This window comes from Jaculus jaculus, chromosome 16, assembly GCF_020740685.1.
Source record: "Jaculus jaculus isolate mJacJac1 chromosome 16, mJacJac1.mat.Y.cur, whole genome shotgun sequence".
NCBI classification, from domain to species: Eukaryota; Metazoa; Chordata; class Mammalia; order Rodentia; family Dipodidae; genus Jaculus; species Jaculus jaculus.
The window spans coordinates 5,949,718-5,972,973 of record NC_059117.1 but is presented as its reverse complement, the minus strand read 5'-3'; the positions used below and the strand labels follow the sequence as shown (position 1 = coordinate 5,972,973).

Genomic DNA, 23,256 nt, shown 5'->3' with positions numbered 1-23,256 from the left:
AGGGAAGGACACCAAGGCGAAGTCTGCTGCTTCCCCCAGCCACACTGTCCCCTCAGCTTCCAAGTGTTTTAAGATGAGCTGTGGTAAGTTGGAACCTAAGTGAAGGTTGGTGGACACAGATAAGAGCCCCGAGGAGCCCAACACTGCCTCTATCTCCCAGAGCCACATGCACACCAGCAGCCTAGGGGACAAGCGTCCTGATGGTCGTGCTAACATTTCTGGACACTTAGAGGAGGAGGACACCTCACGACAGCATAGCACGGGCTGGAAGTGAACGAGGGCACGGGAGAGCAAGCTCAGGGGCCCATCGCAGGCACACGGAAAAACACAAAGTGGTTCATTTATTCCTCTACCTACCAGACTGATTGGTATTCTAGAGAGCAGATGTTTTTGTGTTTGGGCTGTTTATGAAAGACCACCAAGGCAAAAGAGTAACACTCTGTAGAAGAGAAGTAAGGCATGCTACCACAAAAGCATCCCTCTGGCCAGGACTCACCTCGGTATTCATCCTGTCTTCTTCGTCAGAGCCTGTGAAGACAGAAGCAGAGGTTCAGGACCCTGGTGGCACTGGCACAAGCCCCCCACGTTCTCTGCACCCCCAGTCCCATCTACCCCAGCCCCGGCTCCTTCCAGCAATGGCACTCAGGACGGGCGTCTCTTCTAGGACTTCTAGTGGCCAACCTCCTTGGAAACTCTCTAGCAACGTGTCCAGAGAACGGCGTCTCTACATCGCCAAAGTCCATCTTCTGTCCTGGAAGGGCATCCCAGGAGCAGGATGTCTCCATGGCAACGAGGCAGTCCCCAAAGCTGAAGCTTAGAGGACAGCATTTCTTGTACAGATAAGCAGAGAAAGAAGGAACACATCCACATTCCCCTCCTTGCTGAGTTTCCCTATGACTCGAATTTGCTATGTAACGGATCAGCTCGGCAGTCTTCCCTGGCCACTGAGCATTGCGGAGAAGGAAGAAAGGACCGAGCGAGAGCAGGTGCCAGAGCAATACAGGGAGCAGAGATGGAGGAGAACAGTGTGGAGGAGGAAAGAGACGGGATGCTCAGCGGCAGTATGGAGCCCAAGCTGGAGCCAGGGCCGCAAGGAGCCACTGGCCAGCTTGAAGACAGCGCTCACGTCTGGCCTCTGCCTCCAGGTCCTGATACAGAGGCCTGGGACAGAGAAGAGCTGAGGACCTCCGTTTCCATTGGTCAGAATCTAGACTCGGGAGGGCAGGCCAACAGAAGCTAAGTTTCTCATTCATTGGTCAGAGTGGCTACAAGTACCACTTCGTGTTAAGTAACACTAGGGTCGTAAGGGCAGGGTAACTGGATAAGTCTGCTCCACTATGGTTCATGGACTTGCAAGAGGACCAAAACCAATAGGCTAACCAGCCGTGCACTGAGGCATTTGACATCAGAAGCCAAAATAAACCCTTCCTCCTAGTAACTGATTCTCTCAGATATTTTACCAACTGACCTCACAACCTACCTGTTCCTCATTTACTTCTCTCTCCTTCCAGCTCTACCTTCCTGTTAATACTCATGTATGTTTGAAGGAATCCAGAGAAAATTTCAATATATATTTTAATAATCTGAAAATATCCAAGACCTAATTCCACAAAAATAAAGTTTTTCTTTTAATTTCCAACATGAAAATACTACATTTTCTTTCACTTAATTTTTAAAATTATTATTTTATTTATGAGCACAGAGAGAGAAAGGGAGTGTAGGGGCCCACCTAGGGTCTCTTGCCACTGTGCACTAACTCCAGACACATGGACCATTTCATGCACTTGGCTTTGTGTGGGTAATGGAGAATCAAACCTAGGTCAGCAGGCTCTATACCTTTAACCACTGAGCCATCTCCCCAGTCCATTTTCTAACTTCTAGTATGGTGTTTATGAAGATGATTCTAGGAATATAGCTCAGTGACAGAACACCTGACCAGCAACAACAAAAAGACCCAGCGGTTTTCTTTACATATGGTATAAGATCCTAACTTTATTTCTCTCTGAAAGTTGGATTGTTTTCATATTGCTTACTGAATATTTTATATTTCCCTCTATGACTCTTAATAGTTAATCAAGTTTTTCACTTATGCTGTGCCATGGAGCTGTGTCCCCAGTTGACTATGGCTTTGTCTGGAAATCTAGTCCTTCCAGTTTTCTCACTAACTGTTCCGGCACTTTCTATACTTGATTGCTTAGCCTGCCACGTTAATTTTTTAACATCTCTGTCAAGTTAAAAAAAAAACAAACCACAACTTCTAGTCTGATTCTATCAAATTTATGATTATATCACATGTGGCAATGATTACATTATCTGTAATAATGATTACAGCAAATTTCACAGTAAATCAGTGCAAATAGTCTTTCCATCCAGAAACATGACATACGGGCATTTGCCAAAGACACATCCAGCCCCGCTGCATACAGAGAGGCACCAGAGGAAGGCGGTCTCTGCAGCACTTACAAGATGCCTCCGTCAGCTCCTGTGTCCCTTCCTGGCTCCCGCTAATCTGGTGCCATTTTCAGAGGCCTTGTGAAGACGCGTAGTTGTAAATTATTTCACATGTTCGTCTCAGAGTCCTTAGCCTTTATTCCTAATAGGTATGCTGATCTGTTTATCAACTAACCAGGTTCACCCTGTCGTCCTTGTGGAAGACTGCTCATGCCATTTGTAGTGAGAATATTGAAACGTATTGTGTGATAGAAGCCTGGCTGATGGAGCCCTGTTTTTGTGTCCCATGCTGAGCAACTTCCCAGAAATACTTCTGTGGGAGCCAGAGTTGGTGAGGCCTGGAAGCCCAGCCCTGGAGGGGCTGAGAGGCAGAAAGATCATGAGTTCACAGATGTAGCCTGGACTAGAGGGTGAGACCCTGTCTCAAAAAAAGAAAGACAGAAAAATATTTCCCATAGAGAAACCAAATGAGTCTGTAGATTGAATAATATATAGAGCCAGAAAAGCAAGTGATATAAGAAGAGATTTTTATTTCAACTACTAGTGGAGAATTGAATAAACATTATTGTTTTCAAAGTTTTCCTAACATAGATCTAGGTTTCCTTTTTAGAATGCGCACTATTGCACATTTCAAAGCAGTCACTTATTTTGCTATTCAGATTATTTTATTCTATTTGAAAATGAAATGATCTGTTTTACTTTCCAAAGTTTATACAACAAACTTGAAGTTATAGGGGAGGTAAGCCATCTCCAATTGTGGTCAAACAAAGTTTGGGACTTTTTCACAGTCCACAATACAGAATGTCTTCACATGATAACTTGGTTTTATATTGTCTGGCTCTGTTTACTACTGGACACCACCAAGCTCATGAGTTTCTGTATTCTAAATAGCAGAGAGAGTAAACAGAGGTAACTTGTAAACTGTGGGCCCAAATGGAGAAATAAAAATCAAGAAGTAAGAAATAAAAAACAGTTGGGGCTGAAAAGGTGGCTTAATGGTTAAGGTATTTGCCTGCAAAGCCTAAGGACCCAGGTTCAATTCCCCAGGACCCACATAAACCAAATGCACAAGGTGGCGCATGCATCTGGAGTTCATCTGCAGTGGCTGGAAGCCCTGGTGCACCCTTTCTCTCTCTCTCTCCCTCTCACTCTGCCTCTCTGCCTCTTTCCCTCTCTCAAACAAATAAATAAAAACCATGTGTGTGTGTGTGTGTGTGTGTATATATATATGTGTATATATATATATATATATATATATATATATATATATATATATATATATATGGAGAGAGAGAGAGAGAGAGAAAGATGTCGCATTCCTTTCTATGAGAAAGTGAATGCTGGGAGGGAAAGGAGAAAAAGAAATCCTGAATTGGTTCCTGAATTTGCATGACACATGACAGCTGAGGCTGCAATGCTTGCACAGGAAGTTACCAGAGAAAGGCCACCACTTCTGCACAGTCTCCTCAAAGCAGCTAAACGGTAAAATTCAATGTATCCCAATGAATTATTTCAGAAAGAGAGTCTTCACAATCTCGGCAAATGGTGTATATGCCTGTGTTTTCTACTTAGTCTTGCATGGTGAAACGGGTCCCGAGTGGAAAAAGTTTAAGAAACTCTGGCTTTACACATTTATGCTACATTATGTATTTACATTAAATTCAGGGCTGACCTACTTTCTCATTGTTACTCTCTTGGCGTAATTCCCTTGAGGGTTTGGCTTTGTTTAGATAACTGAAAGTTACAGCTTCTCTTCTGGATCCAGGGAAACGGGCACAAGTAATGGAGCTCAAAGCTCAGGTGGTCAAAGCTATGAACACCATCCAGGCCCAGGTGCCAAGGTCCTAAGTAGGAAAAAGCTTTCCTTGGCTTGACCCTCCCATCAGCCACTGCTGCCCATGCCCTCCTCCCATATGTTCCATGGCCTCTTTTTCTCTTCATGCTCACTTAAAAAAAGCTTCTATGACACAAAGGAATTATGTCATTTTTAGAAAAAAATGGATGGAACTAGAGGAACATTGTGTTAAGTAAAAAGTAAGAGAGACTCAGAAACATTGCAATGTTTTTCTCCTTTTCACAGAATCTAGATTTTTAAAATATGCAACCAGAAAAGGAAATGATAAAGGGGACTATGTGGGAAAAGGAAAGGTCTGAATGGAGAGGGAGGAGGAACAAGAGAGGGAACGGGGGTGGGGGGAGAAAGGCAAGTATCTCATGTCTTCTCCAACATGAAGGGTCTAGATCTAAACCTATGACATGAAAGCAGAGAGGGGACCACTTACGCGGAGAGGAAGGGAGACTGCAGAAGGGGGTACGGGGCAAGGGGAGGTAATGGTAACATGGGGCCAGCGTGAGTCAAGAATAACATACATGGATGAAAATATTATAATGAACCCATGATTTTGTACACTTAAAAAAAAAAAACTCCTACCAGGCTTAGTGGGTAAAAGCACCTCCTGTGCCAACATGGGGGCTGAGGAGGCCTGAGAGCTGCTGGAGCTTGATCCCCAGGAGCCACAAAACAGGTGGGCATGGCCGCACATCTCTGTAATGCCAGTCCAGTAGGGGAGCAGACAAGAGAAATCACCTGGGCTCATTCAAAAACAAAACAAAACACAGCAAGCTCCAAAAGCAGCAAGAGAGTCCAGCTCAAGAAAGAACAGGCAGGGATGACTCAGGAGGTGCTGAGAAGTGACAGAGGAGAGCTCAGCACTGAAATTTCTCTATCACCCCTTCCAAGTGGTCCATTGCAGAAGAGGTGGCGGAAAGAATGTAAGAGCCAAAGGAAGGGTAGGACTCCTTACAACGTGCTCTCCCCAGACACAAAATGGCCTGGATATCCATGACCTCACAGTGCCTGACACTACCTACACAAGACCATCATAATAGGAGGAAAAGATCATGACCTCAAAATAAAAGAGAGACTGATGGAAAGGGGGAGGGGATATGATAGAAAATGGAGTTTCAAAGGGGAAAGTGGGGAGAGGGAGGGCATTACCATGGGATATTGTTTACAATCATGGAAGTTGTTAATAAAAAATAAATTTTAAAACATAGAAAAAAAAGAACAGGCAGAAGAGCTATGGAGTGGGACATCTGACATTGGCCTTAGATCACCACAGGTAAGTGTACCCCACCACAGGCACCTACACATGCACACCACACACACACACATACACACACACATACACACACACCTAGTCACACACCACATTACACACATAATGGTATAATACCAAGGAAATTTGGTAATACGCAAATTAACTAAGAAATGTATTTAAATAATATAGTTGAAGATAGATTTGAACTTGGAAGAGCAATCCACATCTTAAAAGAGCTGCTTACTAACTGACATGAGTATTCAACAATATGCAACTCAATACCAAAACTGGTGTAAAAATCAGTATTTTCTAGGGTCGCATACATGTTCTTAACTGTGGGCTTCCGTACCCAGAAGTTCCAGGTCATGATCTTGGTACCCTGTTGCCACAATACTTACTCTTCCTGGCCCAGGGTATAAGAAACCATAAATCGCTTGGACCAGCTAACATACCCAACATTTCAGGAGTGCATCCAAGGAATGGCAATCTGCACAAGCAAAATATGTGTGGGTCCGTTTTGTGGCAGTTTTAAAGCTTAGTCATCACAGGTTGAAAAAAATCTCTCGTTCTAACATTTTCTTCCTTCAGCCAACAAGTGGTGGCCTACATGTCTGTGTACAGTCTCATTAAAAAACTGCACCCTCGCCGGGCCCGCACGCCTTTAATCCCAGCACTCAGGAGGCAGAGGTAGGAGGATCGCCGAGAGTTCGAGGCCACCCTGAGACTCCATAGTAAATTCCAGGTCGGCCTGGGCTAGAGTGAGACCCTACCGCGAAAAAAACAAAAAAAACACACAAAAACAGAAAAGAAAAATGCAAGGGCTAGAAGGTAGATGCGGAAGTCCACACATCAAAGCAGGAATTCTGTCTCTGCGGGGGTTTCGTTGACTAGTTTCCAGCTAAGACTTGTCTAGCACTGATCTCGGCGTGTTGTTCCGGGCTCTCGGTGCAGTCGAGGAAAGGACCTGCGTGGGTATGAATGCAATCTGCTGCAGCAGGAGCAAGTAGCGCTAATCTGCTTCAATAACACCGAGGCACTTCTCGGAAATCACATTGTGGACATTCATTAATTATGGAGGGAAAAAAGACACGGGGCACCCTGTGGATATCACTGAACCTTAACCGTGCTTCTGCACCACGCAGCCCATCGCACGGCAGACACTCGGCGTCACGCAGGACCAACGCCGCAAGCAGGCACGGTGCTCTAAGTCCCCCTGAATTCAGGGTAAACTCCTCCTCCGCCTTCTCTCGGAGGCACGCCACGGCCTCCCTCCCGTCGCCCGAGGGGAAGCGCGGGCCGCGGCGCCGACCCCAGGGCCCAGCCGAGGTGCGCGCCCGCCGCCCGCCCCCGCCGCCCCGCCGCCCCGCCGCCCCGCGCCTCCTCCCCCGCGCCGCGCCCTCCGCCCGCCGGTACCGAGCGCACGCGCTCCCGCGCCGCCGCAGCCCGCGTCCGCAGGGGAAGCGCCCGCCGCCGCCGATTGCCGCCGGGCTGGCGGACGTGGCCTGCGCTGGGCGGAACTGACCGCAGCCCGGGGTGCCCTCGGCGCTGCGCGGGCCTGCACCGGGTCAGGAGGCCCGGGCCCGGGCCCTGTCTGTGCCCAGCATGGGGTGCCTGCTTTCTCCCTCTCCTCCTCCTCCTTCTCCTCCTTTCTCCCTCCTCCTCCTCCTTCTCCCTCCTTCCCTCCTCCTTCCTTCTCCTTCTTCCTTGTCCTCCTCCTTCCCTCCCTCCCTCCCTCCCTCCTCCTTCCTCCTCCTCCTTCTCCCTCCCTCCTCCGGGTGGCCTCGAACTCATGGCGATCCTCCTACCTCTGTCTGCGCCACCACGCCCGGCGGCCTCCTGCCTTCTTGCCAGCTCCTGCCCAGCCCGAGGAGCCAGCCGGGACTTCCTGTAGGTGGTGTTCTGGTCTGGATCTAGCCCAGGCCCAACTGAACAAGCCCTGGAGCTTGTTTTGGGCCTCGGTGTCATGCAAGGATGAAGACTCAGGAAACCCAAGCGTCCGCGGTTCCCTCCCCTTGGGCTCCAAAACAAAGCCCTTCGCTGGAGAAGCAGCCTGGCCCTTTCATCTTCCTGGGAAGAGCCCAAGAGACAGTAGACTGAGTGGGAAATTCCGGCCCGCCACAAAGCTTAGGGTCTGACCTACCTGAGCTGGGGAAGACTGCTCTTTCCATCTTTGGCGTTTGTTTGTTTGTTTGTTTGTTTGTTTGTTTTTTCGAGGTTCAGGCTGACCTGGAATTCACTCCGTAGTCTCAGGGTGGCTTTGAACTCTCACTGATCCTCCTGCCTCTGCCTTCCCAGTGCTGGGATTAAGGGCGTGCGCCACCAGGCCTTTCTTTACCTCTTAGGAAGCGAGCAAGGTTTTCGCTTTGTTGCCGTGTTCGCGGTGTTGGGTCCACAATAGATACATATCTGGAGCTCCCTGTCCAATTTGCTGGCAGGTCCTCAGAACTGCCTCCTACCCATAGCAATTGTTTACCGCCTGTCTAATCTTGGTAAGAGGCATCTAGATCTTTCCAAGTTTCCTGAGCCTCCCTTCCAGGATGAAATGTGTTTCAATTCCAAGGAAATAGCTACACCCGAGATTTAAGATTTCTATACCCAAAGTGCAGGGCCTAGTCTTCTGAGCTCCTGCTCTTCAGCCTCTAAACATAAACCTCACTTTTAAAAAATAATATTTGGGGGCTGGAGAGATGGCTGAGCGGTTAAGCGCTTGCCTGTGAAACCTAAGAACCCCGGTTCGAGTCTTGATTCCCCAGGACCCACGTTAGCCAGTTGCACAAGGGGGCGCATGCTCTGGAGTTCATTTGCAGTGGCTGGAGGCCCTGGTGCGCCCATTCTCTCTCTCTCTCTGTGGCTCTCAAATAAATAAAAATAACAAAAATTTAAAAAATAATAATATTTTGCTGGGAGTGGTGGCACATGCTTTTAATCCCAGCACTTGGGAGGCAGAGGTAGGAGGATCACTGAGAGCTCAAGCCCACCCTGAGACTACATAGTGAATTCCAGGTCAGCCTGAGCTAGAGTGAGACCTTACTTTGAAAAACTAATAGTAACAATAATAATAATAATAAATAATAATAATAATAATATTTTGTTTATAGATCTATTTGAGAGAGAGAAAATGGGTGCGTCAGGGCTTCCAGCTGCTGCAGACAAACTCCAGACACATGCAACACTTTTTGCTTCTGGTGTACATGGATCCTGGGGAATTGAACGTGAGGCCTTTGGCTTTGCAGACAAACACCTTAACCTCTGAGCCACCTCTCCAGTCCACCCTCACTTTTACCATATCTAAATCTGAATGGACTCTCTCATCCTACCTTTCCTACAGATTCGCTGTCTCAATGGTAGCCCTGTCCTTCAACGTTTCCAAGTTAGAAACCTTGGCTCTGTGATGGTGATGGTGTAGGTGGGGACTGGAGATCCTACTATGCACTGCTTCTACCGAAACAACCCAGGAGACAGGGACTGGTGGAGGAGAAGGTCTGGGCTTGAGAAAATGGGGCAGAGATTATGTCCCGCACAGAAAAGTGCTCCCCATTTTCACAAGGGGTGTAGGGGAGTCATCTCAGGAGCTGTATGAGGCAGTAAGTGGAAGAGTCCCACACTTGGGGTTTTTTGTTGTCTAGCGACTTCTTTTCAGGGTGGAGCCTTGCTCTATCTGTTCCTCAGAGTTCTCCTCTTCAGACACTAGCATCGCTGTCAGTGTACTATTTTTACAGGTGAAAAACCGAGATAGGCCAAAGGAGAGGGAAGTGTGAAGAAATCTCCCTGAGGGACTTAGCGCACCAGTGCGGAGGGATTGGCCTTGCAAGGGAAGAAGGGTGATAGACAGAAAAACTGTGAGAGGCAAAGGAGGAGGGATTATTTGGGAATGTCCCACCCTGGGCTCGCAGACAGCACCAGGAGAGGCTGATTGGTTTTGGATACCATCGCATAACACCAGAACGGCTGGATTTCCTCGCTTCCTGCTTCCTCCGAGGGGACTGAGTGGCCAGTTGCTCAGGCTCCCGCCACGGTGGCCTCTCTGCTGGTGGACTATAACAGGAACTTCAGCAGCTGCGCCCGCAGCTCGGCCCTCTTCCCCTGGCTTCACCAGGATGCTCAGTTCCTTGGCCAGATGGGTATTCAGCGCCGTGACAAAAAGTGGCTTGAAATTCCCAAATAACATAAATTTAATCAATGGTCACTTGCGTTTAACGTAAGCTTGAAGTCCGGATGATTTCTAGTAAAGGTGGCAGAGACCTGAAGGAGAAATAGGAGCAAGATGGCCTTTTCATAGCCAGTCAGTCAGGGACAGGGCCCAACAGGAACAAGGAGATGCCACCTCACATGCCCTGGCAAAACGATAGCTTGGGCCTGATCCAGTCTCACCCAAGATGGCTACTAGGAATTGATCGCCAATAGCGCCCCCTGCTTCTTCCCCAATCTAGCGCACCTGGCAGTCTGGCCCTCTGAAGTCAATCCCCCAAGTCCATGAACCAACCAGGTCTCTCCCTTACCCACCTGAGTCTGATATCAAGGATCACCCTAATTAGACGTCTGAGTCATAAGAGGGCTTGCCACATGCATAACCATCCTCTTGGCTAGCTTCTCCTGGCACAAGCCCTCCTGGTCCCAGCATTAGCAAGCTTTTCCCCTGGGGAGGGGAATTGCTATCTCCCATTTTGGCTGTCCATCCTTTTTTTTTTTTTTTTTTTTCTGGCCTGAATATCAGTGTGTAAGTTTTCTCCCCTTTCCCAGCTTGGCTCTTATTACGTGCCTGGGCATTTTTCTGCTTGCTCCTTACATGTATTTTGCTTTCAGATGCCTTCTCATTGCCACGTGCATGATTTTCCTCTAAACTCTGGGTCTGCCACGTGCATGATCACTCTTTGACACCCTTGGCTGTATTCTCCTGGCACCAGACTCTCCCAGTTCCTGCATCGTTGCTCTCTTGCCATGCAGTGACCTTCTTTAAGTCCTAAGTCCTCCACGATCCTATTTCTTGGTCTTTCCTGACCCCTATGTGGTTGTAGAGGTGAAGGGCTTGTTTTCTCATGCTCCACTTCCTGTGTATGTTCGTGTGTATGTGTGTGTGTGTGTGTGTGTGTGTGTGTGTATGTTTGAGCAAGGCAGTTCTCGTTTATAGGTAGTCAGCTAAGGGAGGGCCCAAAGAGGGAATCAAAAAAGACGCCCCACTGCCTGCTTCAGCAGAACCTGACTTCAGCGTCTGATCCATTCATCCCTCAGCCACAGCCCCTGTACTCAGGTTTACTGGCCCCTTTTGAGGCCAGCCCCCTGAGTCCAAACCAATGAGCTCTCTCAGAATTCACCTGTGCCTGAGGGCAAAGCCCACCCCAGTATAAAGGGGGCTGACCAGGTAGGTGGGCATTCTCTACGCAAGTATGCTCAGAGGGAAAGGTTGACAAATCCCTTAGTCCCAAAAAGAGGGAATTCCTCTAAATGGAATTATGAGCTTAGTTCCCTGTGGGGTGGGGAGGATTTGCCCATTTGACAAACCAGGACAGGTGACAGAGAGATAGGAGACATTGGCAGAAAACTGGGACAAAGTGGGAATGTTCAACAGATAGCAGATAAAAGGAAGTCACTTTCAGGGCTGGAGAAATGGCTTAGCAGGTAAGGCATTTATTTGCCTGTGAAGTCTAAGGACCCAGGTTCGATTCTCCAGGTCCCACGTAAGCCAGATGCACATGGTTGCACATGTTTCTGGAGTTCATTTGCAGTGTCTGGAGGCCCTGGCAGGCCCATTCTTTCTCTCCCCATCTCTCCCCCTCTCCCTCTGACTCTAATAAATAAATAAAAATAAAACAAAATCTTTTTTTTTTTTTTTCAAAAAAAAAGGAAGTCCCTTTCAGCCAAGAGACCAGAGTTGGGATCTGGGTGGCCCTGGGAGACAAGGAAAAACAGAAACGGCCTCCAATGTGGGCACAGCTGAGGTCCCAGGAAGAAGCTGTCCCTGCTCACCACCGAGACGAGAGGCTTGGCCATGGGGGGGGGGGGGAGAGGTTTTGTTCAGGCTGTGGTGGTGAACTTCCACCAGAGAGCCTTTGGGTAGCTGGCGGATGTTCCCGGGCTTATATGACCTCATGTGGCAAACAGATCATCTCAAAAAGACAGGAACAGAGCAGGAAGCAAAGCCAATACGGAATTGACATTTGCAGTGTCAGAGGCACTGGGCGATTGACTCAGACTCTTAGTGTGACTTTACAGGGCAGCAGCCATGCTAATCACTTTTACCTGGCTGAGAGTTTTTGTGTGGTAGTTTCCAGGACTATATAGTGCTATAGTAACCTGAAAATAGAATGCACACTTAAGAAGCTAGATAACTTACCCTTCTTTGAATATTGGAGGAACCTCCAAAATATGTTATAGTAGTTGAGAGCAATAACCCCCACCCCCATCCCGGGCTGTGGATGTGCTTAGAGCTCTTGAAGCCAGTGGCTTTCAAGTTCTCCTCTTATGGCTGGTGAAGAATTGATAAGCATAGTCAGGAAGAAGGGAAGGTTGTGAAAGATGTGTTTTAAGATAGTACAGCAGAAAGCATTTAGAGAGCTGCTCCGCCTCTTTAGTCATCAGGGAAGCACAAATTAAATGCAATCATTTTGAGATTCCATCTCACTCCAGGCAGGATGACAATCATCAAAACTTCAAATGACGACCAATGCTGGTAAGGTGGTTGGAAAAGAGGAACCCTCATCCACTGATTGTGGGAGAGCAATCTTATGCAACCACTGTGGAAATCAGAATGAAGAATCCTGGGCATCTACCCGAAATACGCCACCCTTTACTACAAAGATACTTGCTCAGCCATGTTTGTTGCTGCTCAATTCATAATAGCTAGGAACTGGAATCAGCCCAGATGCCCATCAATTCATGAGTGGATAATGAATTTGTGGTACATACAAACAGTGGGATCCTACTCAGCACTAAGGAAAAAGTAAAATGATATTTGCAGGAGAATGGATAAACTTGGGGGAAAATCCCAACAGTCTTAAGAACTTAGTGACCACTGGCTCAGAAAGACGAATGCCGCACGTTCTCCCTCCTGTGCAATCCCTAGCTTGGGTCGGCTTGGGTTGAGTGAACACAGCACCAGCAGCAGGAGTCGTAGAACTAGAATGAGACTCAGAGAAATGGAGATGGGGTGAGAGGAGGGGCACCTGACATGCTAAATGGGGGCACAATGCAGAGGGCAGAAGCGTCTCAGAGAGGTAAGGAAAAGAGAGGGAAGGGTGGAGGAAGAATTACACAAAACTAATGACAGCATGAATCATTACCATAGAAATCTTTCTCCTGGATAACAATCTATAAGATATAACCCTTAATAAAAGAGACTATGGGAAAATTGACCAGGCACAAATGCCCTGTAGAAGGTGGGCAAAGTTTAACCCTACAACCATGGGCTTTGACTGGTAAATCCCAAAGCCAGAATTGAGTTAACCCTTACAGTGAACTATTAGTCAGGAAGACCCATGAGGTCCCCAAAACAATGCAGGCCATGCCAAAGCACTTGGTTAACCACCAGAGCTAAAAAGATAAGACTATATTGCTGAAGACACCACAGGCTGCAGTCACAGGACATCAAGAGACCATGCTGGAAATGAGATGGCAGCCAGTTCCCTCCTGGCCAGTCTTCATAGCACTGGAGAGGGCCATGAGAACTGCTAGGGGATAATGTGAACGAGCAGGATATCCTGCAAGCTATGAAATCAACCAGCTGGGTAAAAAGTGTACACTTGTGTAGCAGTGACTTATGTGGGAACCAACTCTTCTCAGATGGGGTATGAGGCCACTAAGTGAGAGAAAACGCACACCTGGTACGGGCAGCTGAGCCAGTACCCCATGGTTAGGAAGCTCACGCAATCCAGAGAGACACCTCTGCTCTTTGGCTGAGAAGAGTGAGTATGCACATCACAAAGTCTCTCAAGGGCTGTTCTGATGGCTCACCCATCAGTTGAGGTGCTTGCCTGCAAAGTCTAACAACCTGGATTTGATTCCCTAGTATCCACACAAGCCAGATGCAAAATGCAGCAAATGCATCTGGAATTAGTTTGCAATAGCTAGAGGCCCTGGTGCGCCCATACTCTTTCTCTCTTTCTGTGTCTTTGTCTCTGTCTGTCTGTCTCTCTCTGTCTGTATCTCTGTTTGCAAATAAATAAATAAATAAAATATTTTTTAAAATCTCTCAAATAGTCTTAAGAGATGGCTTAATGGTTAAGGCATTTGTCTGCAAAGCCAAAGGATGCCAGTTTGACTCTCCAGGACCCACTTAAGCCAGATGCACAGGTGGCACATGCAGCTGGAGTTCATTTGCAGTGGCTGGAGGCCCTGGCCTGGCATACTCATTCTCTCTCTCTCTCTGCCTCTTTTTCTTTCTTAAATAAATAAATAAATAAAATATGTTTTTTTAAAAAGTCTCTCGGCTGGAGAGATGGCTTAGCGGTTAAGCGCTTGCCTGTGAAGCCTAAGGACCCCGGTTCGAGGCTCGGTTCCCCAGATCCCATGTTAGCCAGATGCACAAGGGGGCGCATGTGTCTGGAGTTCGTTTGCAGAGGCTGGAAGTCCTGGCGCGCCCATTCTCTCTCTCTCCCTCTATCTGTCTTTCTCTCTGTGTCTGTCACTCACAAATAAATAAATAAATAATTTAAAACAAAAAAGTCTCTCAAATAATTCTCCTTATTTCCTTTAATCCAAAGTACTCTCACTCTTGGTTGAAGATTTTTCTGCTTCTTCTTTTTTAACATATGATAAAGAATACTGGGGACAGCCGGGCGTGGTGGTGCACACCTTTAATCCCAGCACTTGGGAGGCAGAGGTAGGAGTATTGCCGTGAGTTCTAGGCCACCCTGAGGCTACATAGAGAATTCCAGGTCAGCCTGAGCTAAAGTGAGACCCTACCTCATAAAACCAAAAAAAAAAAGAATAGTGGGGAGATTCAAGATCCATCTGTCCATCAGTATGACAAGAAAAGATAGGCAACTGCCTACCACAAGGTGAGTCACCTCTACATCTGCTGGGGTCCAGAAGACATTATAGGCAGAATGGTACCTTAAACGTGACTGCTGTTCTAACTGCTAGCCGGACAAGACAACCGACCCCAGAGAGACGGTGACAGACACTGTAGTCACTCAAAAGTCATCGAAGCAGAAATCCAGAGGCTGAAGGGAGCTCAACACTATTTTAGACTTCTAACATGCAAGCCAAGGCTCAGGGAACATTACAGAAGGGTGGGAGGAAAGATTTTAGGAGGCACAGAGTGAGTACAAATATCCTGAGGCATGGTCTTCCCCTCAAAATGAGACTGACGGAGGCCTTCAGGATGCCATGGTGAGTACCAATCACCCACTGAGAAGGGCCCTCAGTGGAATGGGAGCAGGGGAGGGGGGATATGAGTATAACCCGCTGATTAATAATAAATAAATAAATAAAACCTTTGGGGCTGGAGAGATGGCTCAGCTGTTAAAGGTGTTTGTTTTGGCTGGAGGGATTGCTTAGTGGTTAAGGCGTTTGCTTGCAAAGCCAAAGGACCCAGGTTCCATTCCCCAGGACTCACATTAGCCAGATGCACAAGGGGGCGCATGCGTCTGGAGTTGTTTGCAGTGGCTGAGGCCCTGGTGTGCCCATTTTCTCTTTCTCCCTCTTTCTCTGTCAAATAAATAAATATAAATATAAATAATTTTTTTAAAAAGGTGTTTGTTTGCAAAGTCTGTCATTCTGGGTTCAACTCTCCAGACACCAGCATAAAGAATATTTATTTAAAGCAGCAAGAACCCTGATGCATCCAATCTCTCTCTCTCTCTCACACACACACACACCATCACCACCACCACCAATAACAACACAACAGATAAGTAAATACTGAAAGTATTAAAGAATAAATCCTATGCTGTGAATGAAACCACAGTCGTTTGTGAATTTATTGCCATTCAATAAATCCTGACATTGTGTAAAGACACAAACACGTTCATTTATGTTTCTGAGAAAGCAAACTGATGGCTTTTAGTCTCTTCTATCCTTCAATCCTTGCTCCTACCTCTTGGACAATGATATGCTCTTTAAAAGAAAAGTAACTAGCATTAGAGCAATGCTACCACTTTATAGGCAAGGCCAAGGTCGTAAACCACATTGTGAGTTCTGAACGAAAGAGTGGAAACTGGTACAAAATGTGAGAATACATTCCTAAGAGCACCCACGAAAGCTGGGGTGTTGCAGACCATGTGCTTAAATTCTGGTTGTGAGGACATGTTGGGACTCTCTTGCAGGCTTCGCCAGGGCTCGCTCCTTTGAGTGGGCTGGTCTGACTCAGCGGGCTGCCATCTGCAGATTGTGCCCAGCAAGCATCCCTTCTCCTGGTGCCAGCACTCAGCACTTCACTCTGAAGAACCACCTCTCCCCGCTGCGGCTTGCAGTGCCACGTTCAGAACTGGGTTTCAAAGCCTCCCCTGAGAACCTATTCCCGGTCGCTGGGGAGCGGTGGGCTTCTCCTGGTCCTCAGAAGTTCCTTATGACTGTCACTCCACAAAAGAGTGATGTTCTCTCTTCTTCCCGGTGCATTTTTCCCTTCGTGTCTCAGCTGGCTTTGGAAGTTAGGACTGTGGTAAGCTCTATGTACCTCAGTTCTGCTGTCCTGTCCTTTTAAGCTCTCTTCAGGTCAAGCAGTATCTGATTAATGCATCCTTTGAAGAAGCTCTGACCATTTTCAGCCTGACAATTAAAGAGCCTTTCCCAGGTCACGTTACTCTAGTTTATGGCCAAGTATATTACAGCTTTCCAAAAAGGCCAGGTTTGTGTGAGTAGTGGTTAAATGGCCAACAGGAGAAATGATTCTGAGGCCCAAGTGCTGTGCTCGGTTACATCCTGGTCTTTAGGGGACAAGAATTTAGGCCAGGGTGGAGCTCTGTGTCTGTTAAGTCCACCCAACTTGAAAGTCATAATGAAGAAAGGGTGGGACATTTTTCATAACACGAGAGAAGGCAGTGACAGGTCTAGCCCGTCCTCTGGTGACCACGACTGCTATTGCCACAGAAGGATGAGCTTCCCGTTTGCCAGTGGGACTGAGACAAGTGCCTGTGCTCCCTGGCTTCACTGCAGTTGGCGCACACTGACAAGTTCTCTCTGTCAAGATGGTGGGGCCAAATGCTTGCTGTTGGGCCTGGAGTGAGAGAGGGTCAGCAGTCTTGGGTGTGGGCCACCCTCAAGAGGACGTTGCTGTTGGCTCCAGAAGGAGCCCTGTCATTGGAGGGCCTTGGCCTCTTCTCTCCTTTCTCTGTTGGTTTCACCCATGCAAAAGCCTTACAAACGTATTAAGGTCTTACAATAATAAACACATGTCACTTGTTTTTAATTCTTCAGGAAGCAGGATGGGAAAGTCTCTGGGAAAACGTGTTTCTTTTCACCAGTTGTTGCTGGTGGGGGGCTGTCCCTTTGTGTGACTATTAATCACTCAGTGATTAAGTGTTTGAAAGCAAAGCCAAAGAACCCAGGTTCGACTCCCCAGTACCATCACAAAGCCAGGCGTACAGGGTGTATATGTGTCTGGAGTAGGTTTAAAAACATATAAATAGGGCTGGAGAGATGGCTTAGTGGTTAAGGAGCTTGCCTGCAAAGTCAAAGGACCCAGGTTTGACTCCCCAGGGCCCACGTAAGCCAGATGTACAAGGTGGTGATGCATCTGAAGTTCATTTGCAGTGGCTAGAGGTTCTGGAATGCCCATTCTCTCTCTCTCTCTCTCTCTCTCTCTCTCTCTCTCTCTCTCTCTCTCTCTACCTGCCTATTTCTGTATCTCTCTCTCAGATAATAATAATAATAAAAAAAACATATAAATAGGACCGGGCGTGATGGCACACACCTTTAATCTCAGCACTCGGGAAGCAGAGGTAGGAGGATCACTGTGAGTTCGAGGTCACCCTGAGACTACATAGTTAATTCCAGGTCAGCCTGGACCACAGTGAGACCCTACCTCAATATATATATATATATATATATATATACACACACACATATATATTAATAGGTCTGGAGAGATGGCTTAGCGGTTGGGGCACATGCCTGCAAAGCCTAAGGACCCCTGTTCCAGGTTCCATGTTAGCCAGATGCACAAAGGGGGGGTTCGTTTGCAGTGGCTAGAGGCCTTGGCGTGCCCATTCTCTCTCTCTCTCTCCTTCCCTACCTCTCTCTGTCTGTAATAAATAAATAGATAAAAATAAAATCTTTAAAAATAAATAAGTAAATAAAATGTTTTTGGATTAGGGAAGGAGAAGACTCTTTTGGAAGCCAGTCCTCCCATTCCACTGGCTGGAGGGAACACCTAGTCAAATAAAGTTGAATAAAAGACTTGCCAAGCAAGCTCGGCTTTCTTCAGGGCATGCAAGAGACTTCTGAGATTATATAAACAAAGAGGAGGAGGAAGAGGAGGCCGAAGGGCTCACCAGGTGGGAAAACTTGTCCTGCATTCTCTGGTGTTGAGCCAGTAGAGAAGGGGACCTTGAGTAAGGGACACTGGCAAGAGACAAAAATAAAAGCAGACGGTGAAGCTGCCAAGTCCCTGAATTGCGGCTTGTAATTACTGTCACTAGTCAAGGCATGTAAGGTCTGTTTGTGTTTCTACTGGCAAAGAGGCGGCTGATTTCAATCTGTTTCTGGAGCCCCTTGGCCGTGCCCAGCTCAGCTCCCCCATCGCCATGTCCAGCACTGCTCCTCAGCTACAGCACTCTCACTTGATCCAGAAGGCAAGTGTGTCCCCAGCAGAGCAAGGCATTCTCTCCACTCATGCTTCATCTTCTTGCAGCGCTGGCCGGGTCTCTGTGATGTAGGTGGCTCAAGGGATGATTTAGATCGGAATATAACTTGGCCTCTCATTCCCATCAAAGGGATGGGAGTACAGAACCACAGGGATGGGTGGGTTTTCCGGTTAGAGTTCAACCTCCGTTTGATAGACTTCACCCTTATGGAACTGGAGTTGGTCAGTAGGGCCCTGCCAGTTTCCTTAGCTGAACTGCAGATCCAATGTCATTGGTTATGTGGCTCTGAGGGCTCTTTAACCCTCCCAGGACTCACTTGTCTTCCTGTGTGGTGACTGGTAGACTCTGTGACACACACTGAGGGAATGAATGGCATCACACACTACATGGGCTGCTGAGATATTAGATGTGTGCAGTGTTGGAAGCAGCCACTCGCCACAGAAATCGCTCAGGAAAGATTAGCTGTCTGGGTCCACGCTCCCTTTGGGTCAGCCAACAGCACTTGGAAGGCCAAGGTAGGATTGCTATGAGTTCCAGAGCAGCCTGAACTATCTAGTGAATTCCAGGGCCTAACCCCACCTTGAAAACACCAAAAAATGAAAAGGGCTGGGGACAGGGCTCAGGGGTAGAGCCCTTGCCGGGCATGCAGGAGATTCTTGGTTCAATCCCTAGGGCCGCCGAAAGCGTGCGGCTGTGGCGAGCGGCTGCTCTCAACACCGCGCACATCTCACAATATGTCAGTGGCCCACGTGGTATGTTTCACAATTAGTTCCCCCAGAAAGAAAGGGCTTCCCTCCTACAGGTCCAGTCATAGTAAAGGAGGAGCTCTGTCCTAGAGAAACCACAGAGAACCATTTCGGGAGCAGCTGACGGCCCAGGGGCGCATGAACACCCTGTGAAGAGAAAAGCCATGCCATGTGAGGACCAGCGTGCTATGGAAGGCAGGCCACTGTCTCCGGGCCTTGTGCCCTGGTGGAGGCGCAGGTCGACGAGGGTAGGTGTGGCAGGCTTGGGATGGGAGGGAGTCACCCGTAGGAGATGTGAGAACTTGACTCTGTGCAAACAACTTCATGAAGCATTTTGAAAACAAGAGGCAGATGATCAGACCTACTTATTATTTTTTTATTGAGTAGAAACTTTGTATGGACACATCACATGTTGGTACCATACTTTTCCTCCTCCCGGCTCCACTCCACCAAGGGCCCTTCTTATGGGATGCTGGGATTCACCATGGAGTTGTGGGTTAGGAGTTGTGAGAGCAGCAGTCATTATAAGGGGTGAGGGTGTGCAATGCCTTTGTATGTCCCCTCCCACCCTGTGGCTCTGACATTCTTCCAGAACCCTCTTCCACAAAATTCCCTGAGCTGTAGTGAGTGTGTTTTAAGTTTACTTTAGTGTTGAGCTCTCAGCAGGTTCTAGATTTCTGCTTTAAGGCATCTGAAGTATCCTCAGTGTCTACCTCCATCACCCTGGCACAGGGGGTTAGGCTCTCACCTTGGTGGGTTTTGCAACAAGGTATTGCTAGGCAGCCCAGGCCCTGAGTTTCAGACGCTCCTGCCTTCATCTGCCTCCACCATGCTCAGTCCAGCATGGTTTTGCTATCCATCCTCATTCTTGTGTGTATCGGTAACTCATTCCTTTTCAATAATGTATTTTCTTCTAAAACAGTATAGAAGTTTAAGTTTTATTTATTTATTTATTTTTTAATTTTTATTTATTTATTTGAGAGTGACAGACAGAGAGGGAAACAGGCAGACAAATTGAGAATGGGTGCGCCAGGGCCTCCAGCCACTGCAAACGAACTCCAGATGCGTGCTCCCCCTTGTGCATCTGACTTACATGGATCCTGGGGAATCGTGGGTCCTGGGGAATGGAGCCTTGAACTGGGGTCCTTAGGCTTCACAGTTTTGTTTTTTTATATTTAATTTTTATTTTTTTAAATTTTTTATTGGAGAGCGACAGACAGAGAGAAAGACAGATAGAGGGAGAGAGAGAGAATGGGCGTGCCAGGGCTTCCAGCCTCTGCAAACGAACTCCAGACGCGTGCGCCCCTTTGTGCATCTGGCTAACGTGGGACCTGGGAAAGTGAGCCTTGAACCGGGGTCCTTAGGCTTCACAGGCAAGCGCTTAACCACTAAGCCATCTCTCCAGCCCACAGTTTTGTTTTTAATAGTTAAAGGTAATAGAAAATGAGGTCATAATGGTTTAAGTGCTCTGAATATTTCTGACACTGCTTTTTGTGCAGCACAATTAAATTGTAAGTTTAAAAGATGAATTTTAGAGTTGGCATGATGTAGGGATGTTTCCAGGATTTCTAGGCATCTGTAGATAGGGAATATGCATGTATCATGTCAAGGTTGAAATGGGCTGATTTTGCTATTAGTACAATTGCTAACAGCTAACCTATTTTATTGTAAATAATGTTACAAGACTATTAGATTCAAAATATATGTACATTGTAAATTTATCAAGACTTTATTAATCTTTTTAAATTTTGATTTTATCAAGATTTTTATAATCTCCTGAGTTTGGTAGGATTTTTATTTTTAATGTTTTTTATTGATAACATCCATAATTGTAAACAATATCCCATGGTAATTCCCTACCTCCTCCCACTTTCCCCTTCGAAACTCTACTCTCCATCATATCCCCTCCCCCTCTCAATCAGTCTTTTATTCTGATGTCATCATCTTTTTCTCCTATTATGAGGGTCTTGTGTAGGTACTGTCAGGCACTGTGAGGTCATCCAGGCCATTTTGTGTCTGGAGGAACACACTGTAAGGAGTCCTACCCTTTCTTTGGCAATTACATTCTTTCTGCCACCTCTTCCACAATGGACCCTGAGCCAATGGAAGGTGTGCTTGAGATATTTCAGTGCTGAGTGCTCCTCTGTCACTTCTCAGCACCATGGTGCCCTCTGGGTCATCCCAAGGTCATTGCCATCTGAAAAGAGAAGGTTCTCTACCAAAAGTGAGAGTAGCATTAAAATAAGGGTATGAAAATTAAGAGAAAAGTGCTTACTGGGCAGTTTGATAAGCATAGTATATGCATTTAACTAGATATCAGCAGACATTACACCTCTAGGGCTCATGAGTACCCCTGTTGTAGGTTTTCAGTGTCAGGGAGGTATTCCTCCCTCCCAAGGAACGAGCCTCCAGTCCAAGTAGAGGGTGGTTGGTTCCCCCATAACAGACATGCCACTACTGCAACCATTGGCTCATTTGGCCTGGCTGGCCAAATATAAGGCTTGCAGTGTCCACTGTTGGGTATTTTCAAGTTTGGCAGAATTTTTTAAAAAATATTTTCTGAGCTGGAGGGATTGCTTAGCAGTTAAGGTGCTTGTCAGCAAAGTCAAAGGACCCAAATTCATTTCCCCAGTACCCACATAAATCTAGATGCACAATGTGGCACATGCATCTGAAGTTTGTTTGCAGTAGCTAGAGGCCTTGGAACACCCATTCTCTCTCTCTCTAATACACAAACAATGAAAATTAATAGCATTAACATCTATGGTGTTAAAATACTATGTATGCATACTATAGTCCCATGAGGGAAAAAAAAAAACCTAGAAAATACTGAGTTTTACGAAGAATAAAAGAAAAGGAAAATATTTCATATTCATGAGTAAGAAGACACAGCTTGTTATATTAGCCCTTCTGAAGTTGATATAAAATTAAATACAAACCCAATAAAAATCCTATTAGGTTATTCTTTGACCATCAACCAGCTAACTGAAAACTGACAGTCATTAGCTGCACAAGTCATTCTCAATTTTAGGCCCATCAACATTCTGTTGTGGATGGTAGCAACAGGTGCAAGGCCCCCATCCATCCCTGCCAAGTTACTGGCAATTATTTCATCTTGGGGGAGTGGGACATATTTTATATAGTGGTGTGGACACTGGTAAACGGCACATACTCTGGTAAACAATCCCCGATAGCAGCCCTATTTATTTATTTAGGTTTTTTGAGGTAGGGTCTCACTCTAGCCAGGCTGACCTGAAATTCACTATAGTCTCGGGGTGGCCTCAAACTCATGGTTATCCTCCTATCTCTGCCTCCTGAGGGCTGGGATTAAAGCGTGTGCCACCACGCCTAGCTCCAGGCAGCCCTATTTAAGCTCAAATACACAAGGGAAAAAAGACATCTAAGTAGAAGACAGGAAAGAAGGGGTTCAGTGGAAGGAGGGCACGGCGGAGACAAGAGAAGGAAATGGGAGGGACTTATGATAAAAGTTACATAAATGTATAAAATTATCAATAAAAACTTCTCAAATTATCAAAAGCCTATTAATGTATTTTGTACTTTTCACAAACATTTATTCATGCTGAAATATATTATTGTATCTTATTATAGCTGGATTTATATAAAGTGAGTAAACCAACACATATGATTTAGGTCTTTTTTTTTTTTTTTTTGAGGTAGGGTCTCGCTCTAGTTCAGGCTGACCTGGAATTCACGATGTAGTCTCAGGGTGGCCTCGAACACATAGTGATCCTCCCACCTCTGCCTCCCGAGTGCTGGGATTAAAGTCGTGCACCACCACGCCACAGCTATGATTTAGGCCTTTATAAATTTGGCAATCAACAAAAATGAACATTAGACAAGTACAGAGAGAAATGGTGCTTTTAAAAGAGATTTGGGGCTGGAGAGATGGCTTAGCAGATAAGTGCTTGCCTGTGAAGCCTAAGGACCCCAGTTGGAGGCTTCATTCCTCAGGACCCATGTCAGCCAGATGTGCAAGGTGGCACATGCATCTGGAGTTCATTTACAGTGGCTGGAGGCCCTGGCATGCCCATTCTCTATCTATCTGCCTCTTTCTCTGTCTGTCGCTTTCAAATAAATAAATAAAAAATAAAAGAAAACAAAAACAAAGATTTTATCTGGCCTGATAATGTGGTGGTTTTCTACACTCGGTTTCTATCATATAAGCAGAAAATTAGAAGAGATAGTAAATGCAGTGGA

At 46.6% G+C, this 23,256-nt stretch overlaps 1 protein-coding gene across 5 annotated transcripts in view; it reads right to left on the bottom strand.

The window, feature by feature from the left end:
- Window positions 1-7,532, bottom strand: part of Blvra (biliverdin reductase A) — a 35,171-nt gene extending 27,639 nt beyond the window's left edge. Inside the window, exons 1-2 of one of the 5 annotated variants that reach the window (XM_045135453.1) lie at window positions 7,358-7,532; window positions 497-528 (exon numbers count right to left, since the gene is read on the bottom strand). In XM_045135453.1, coding sequence (XP_044991388.1) covers window positions 497-528; window positions 7,358-7,517 — 192 coding nt within the window. In that variant the 5' untranslated portion in view covers window positions 7,518-7,532. Of the gene's footprint in view, window positions 1-496; window positions 529-612; window positions 695-6,004; window positions 6,027-6,668; window positions 6,753-6,965; window positions 7,012-7,357 lie in introns of those variants that run through there. The other 4 variants (XM_045135455.1, XM_045135456.1, XM_045135454.1 and 1 more) reach the window with 4 other exon arrangements.
- Between the last annotated feature and the right edge of the window lie 15,724 nt (window positions 7,533-23,256).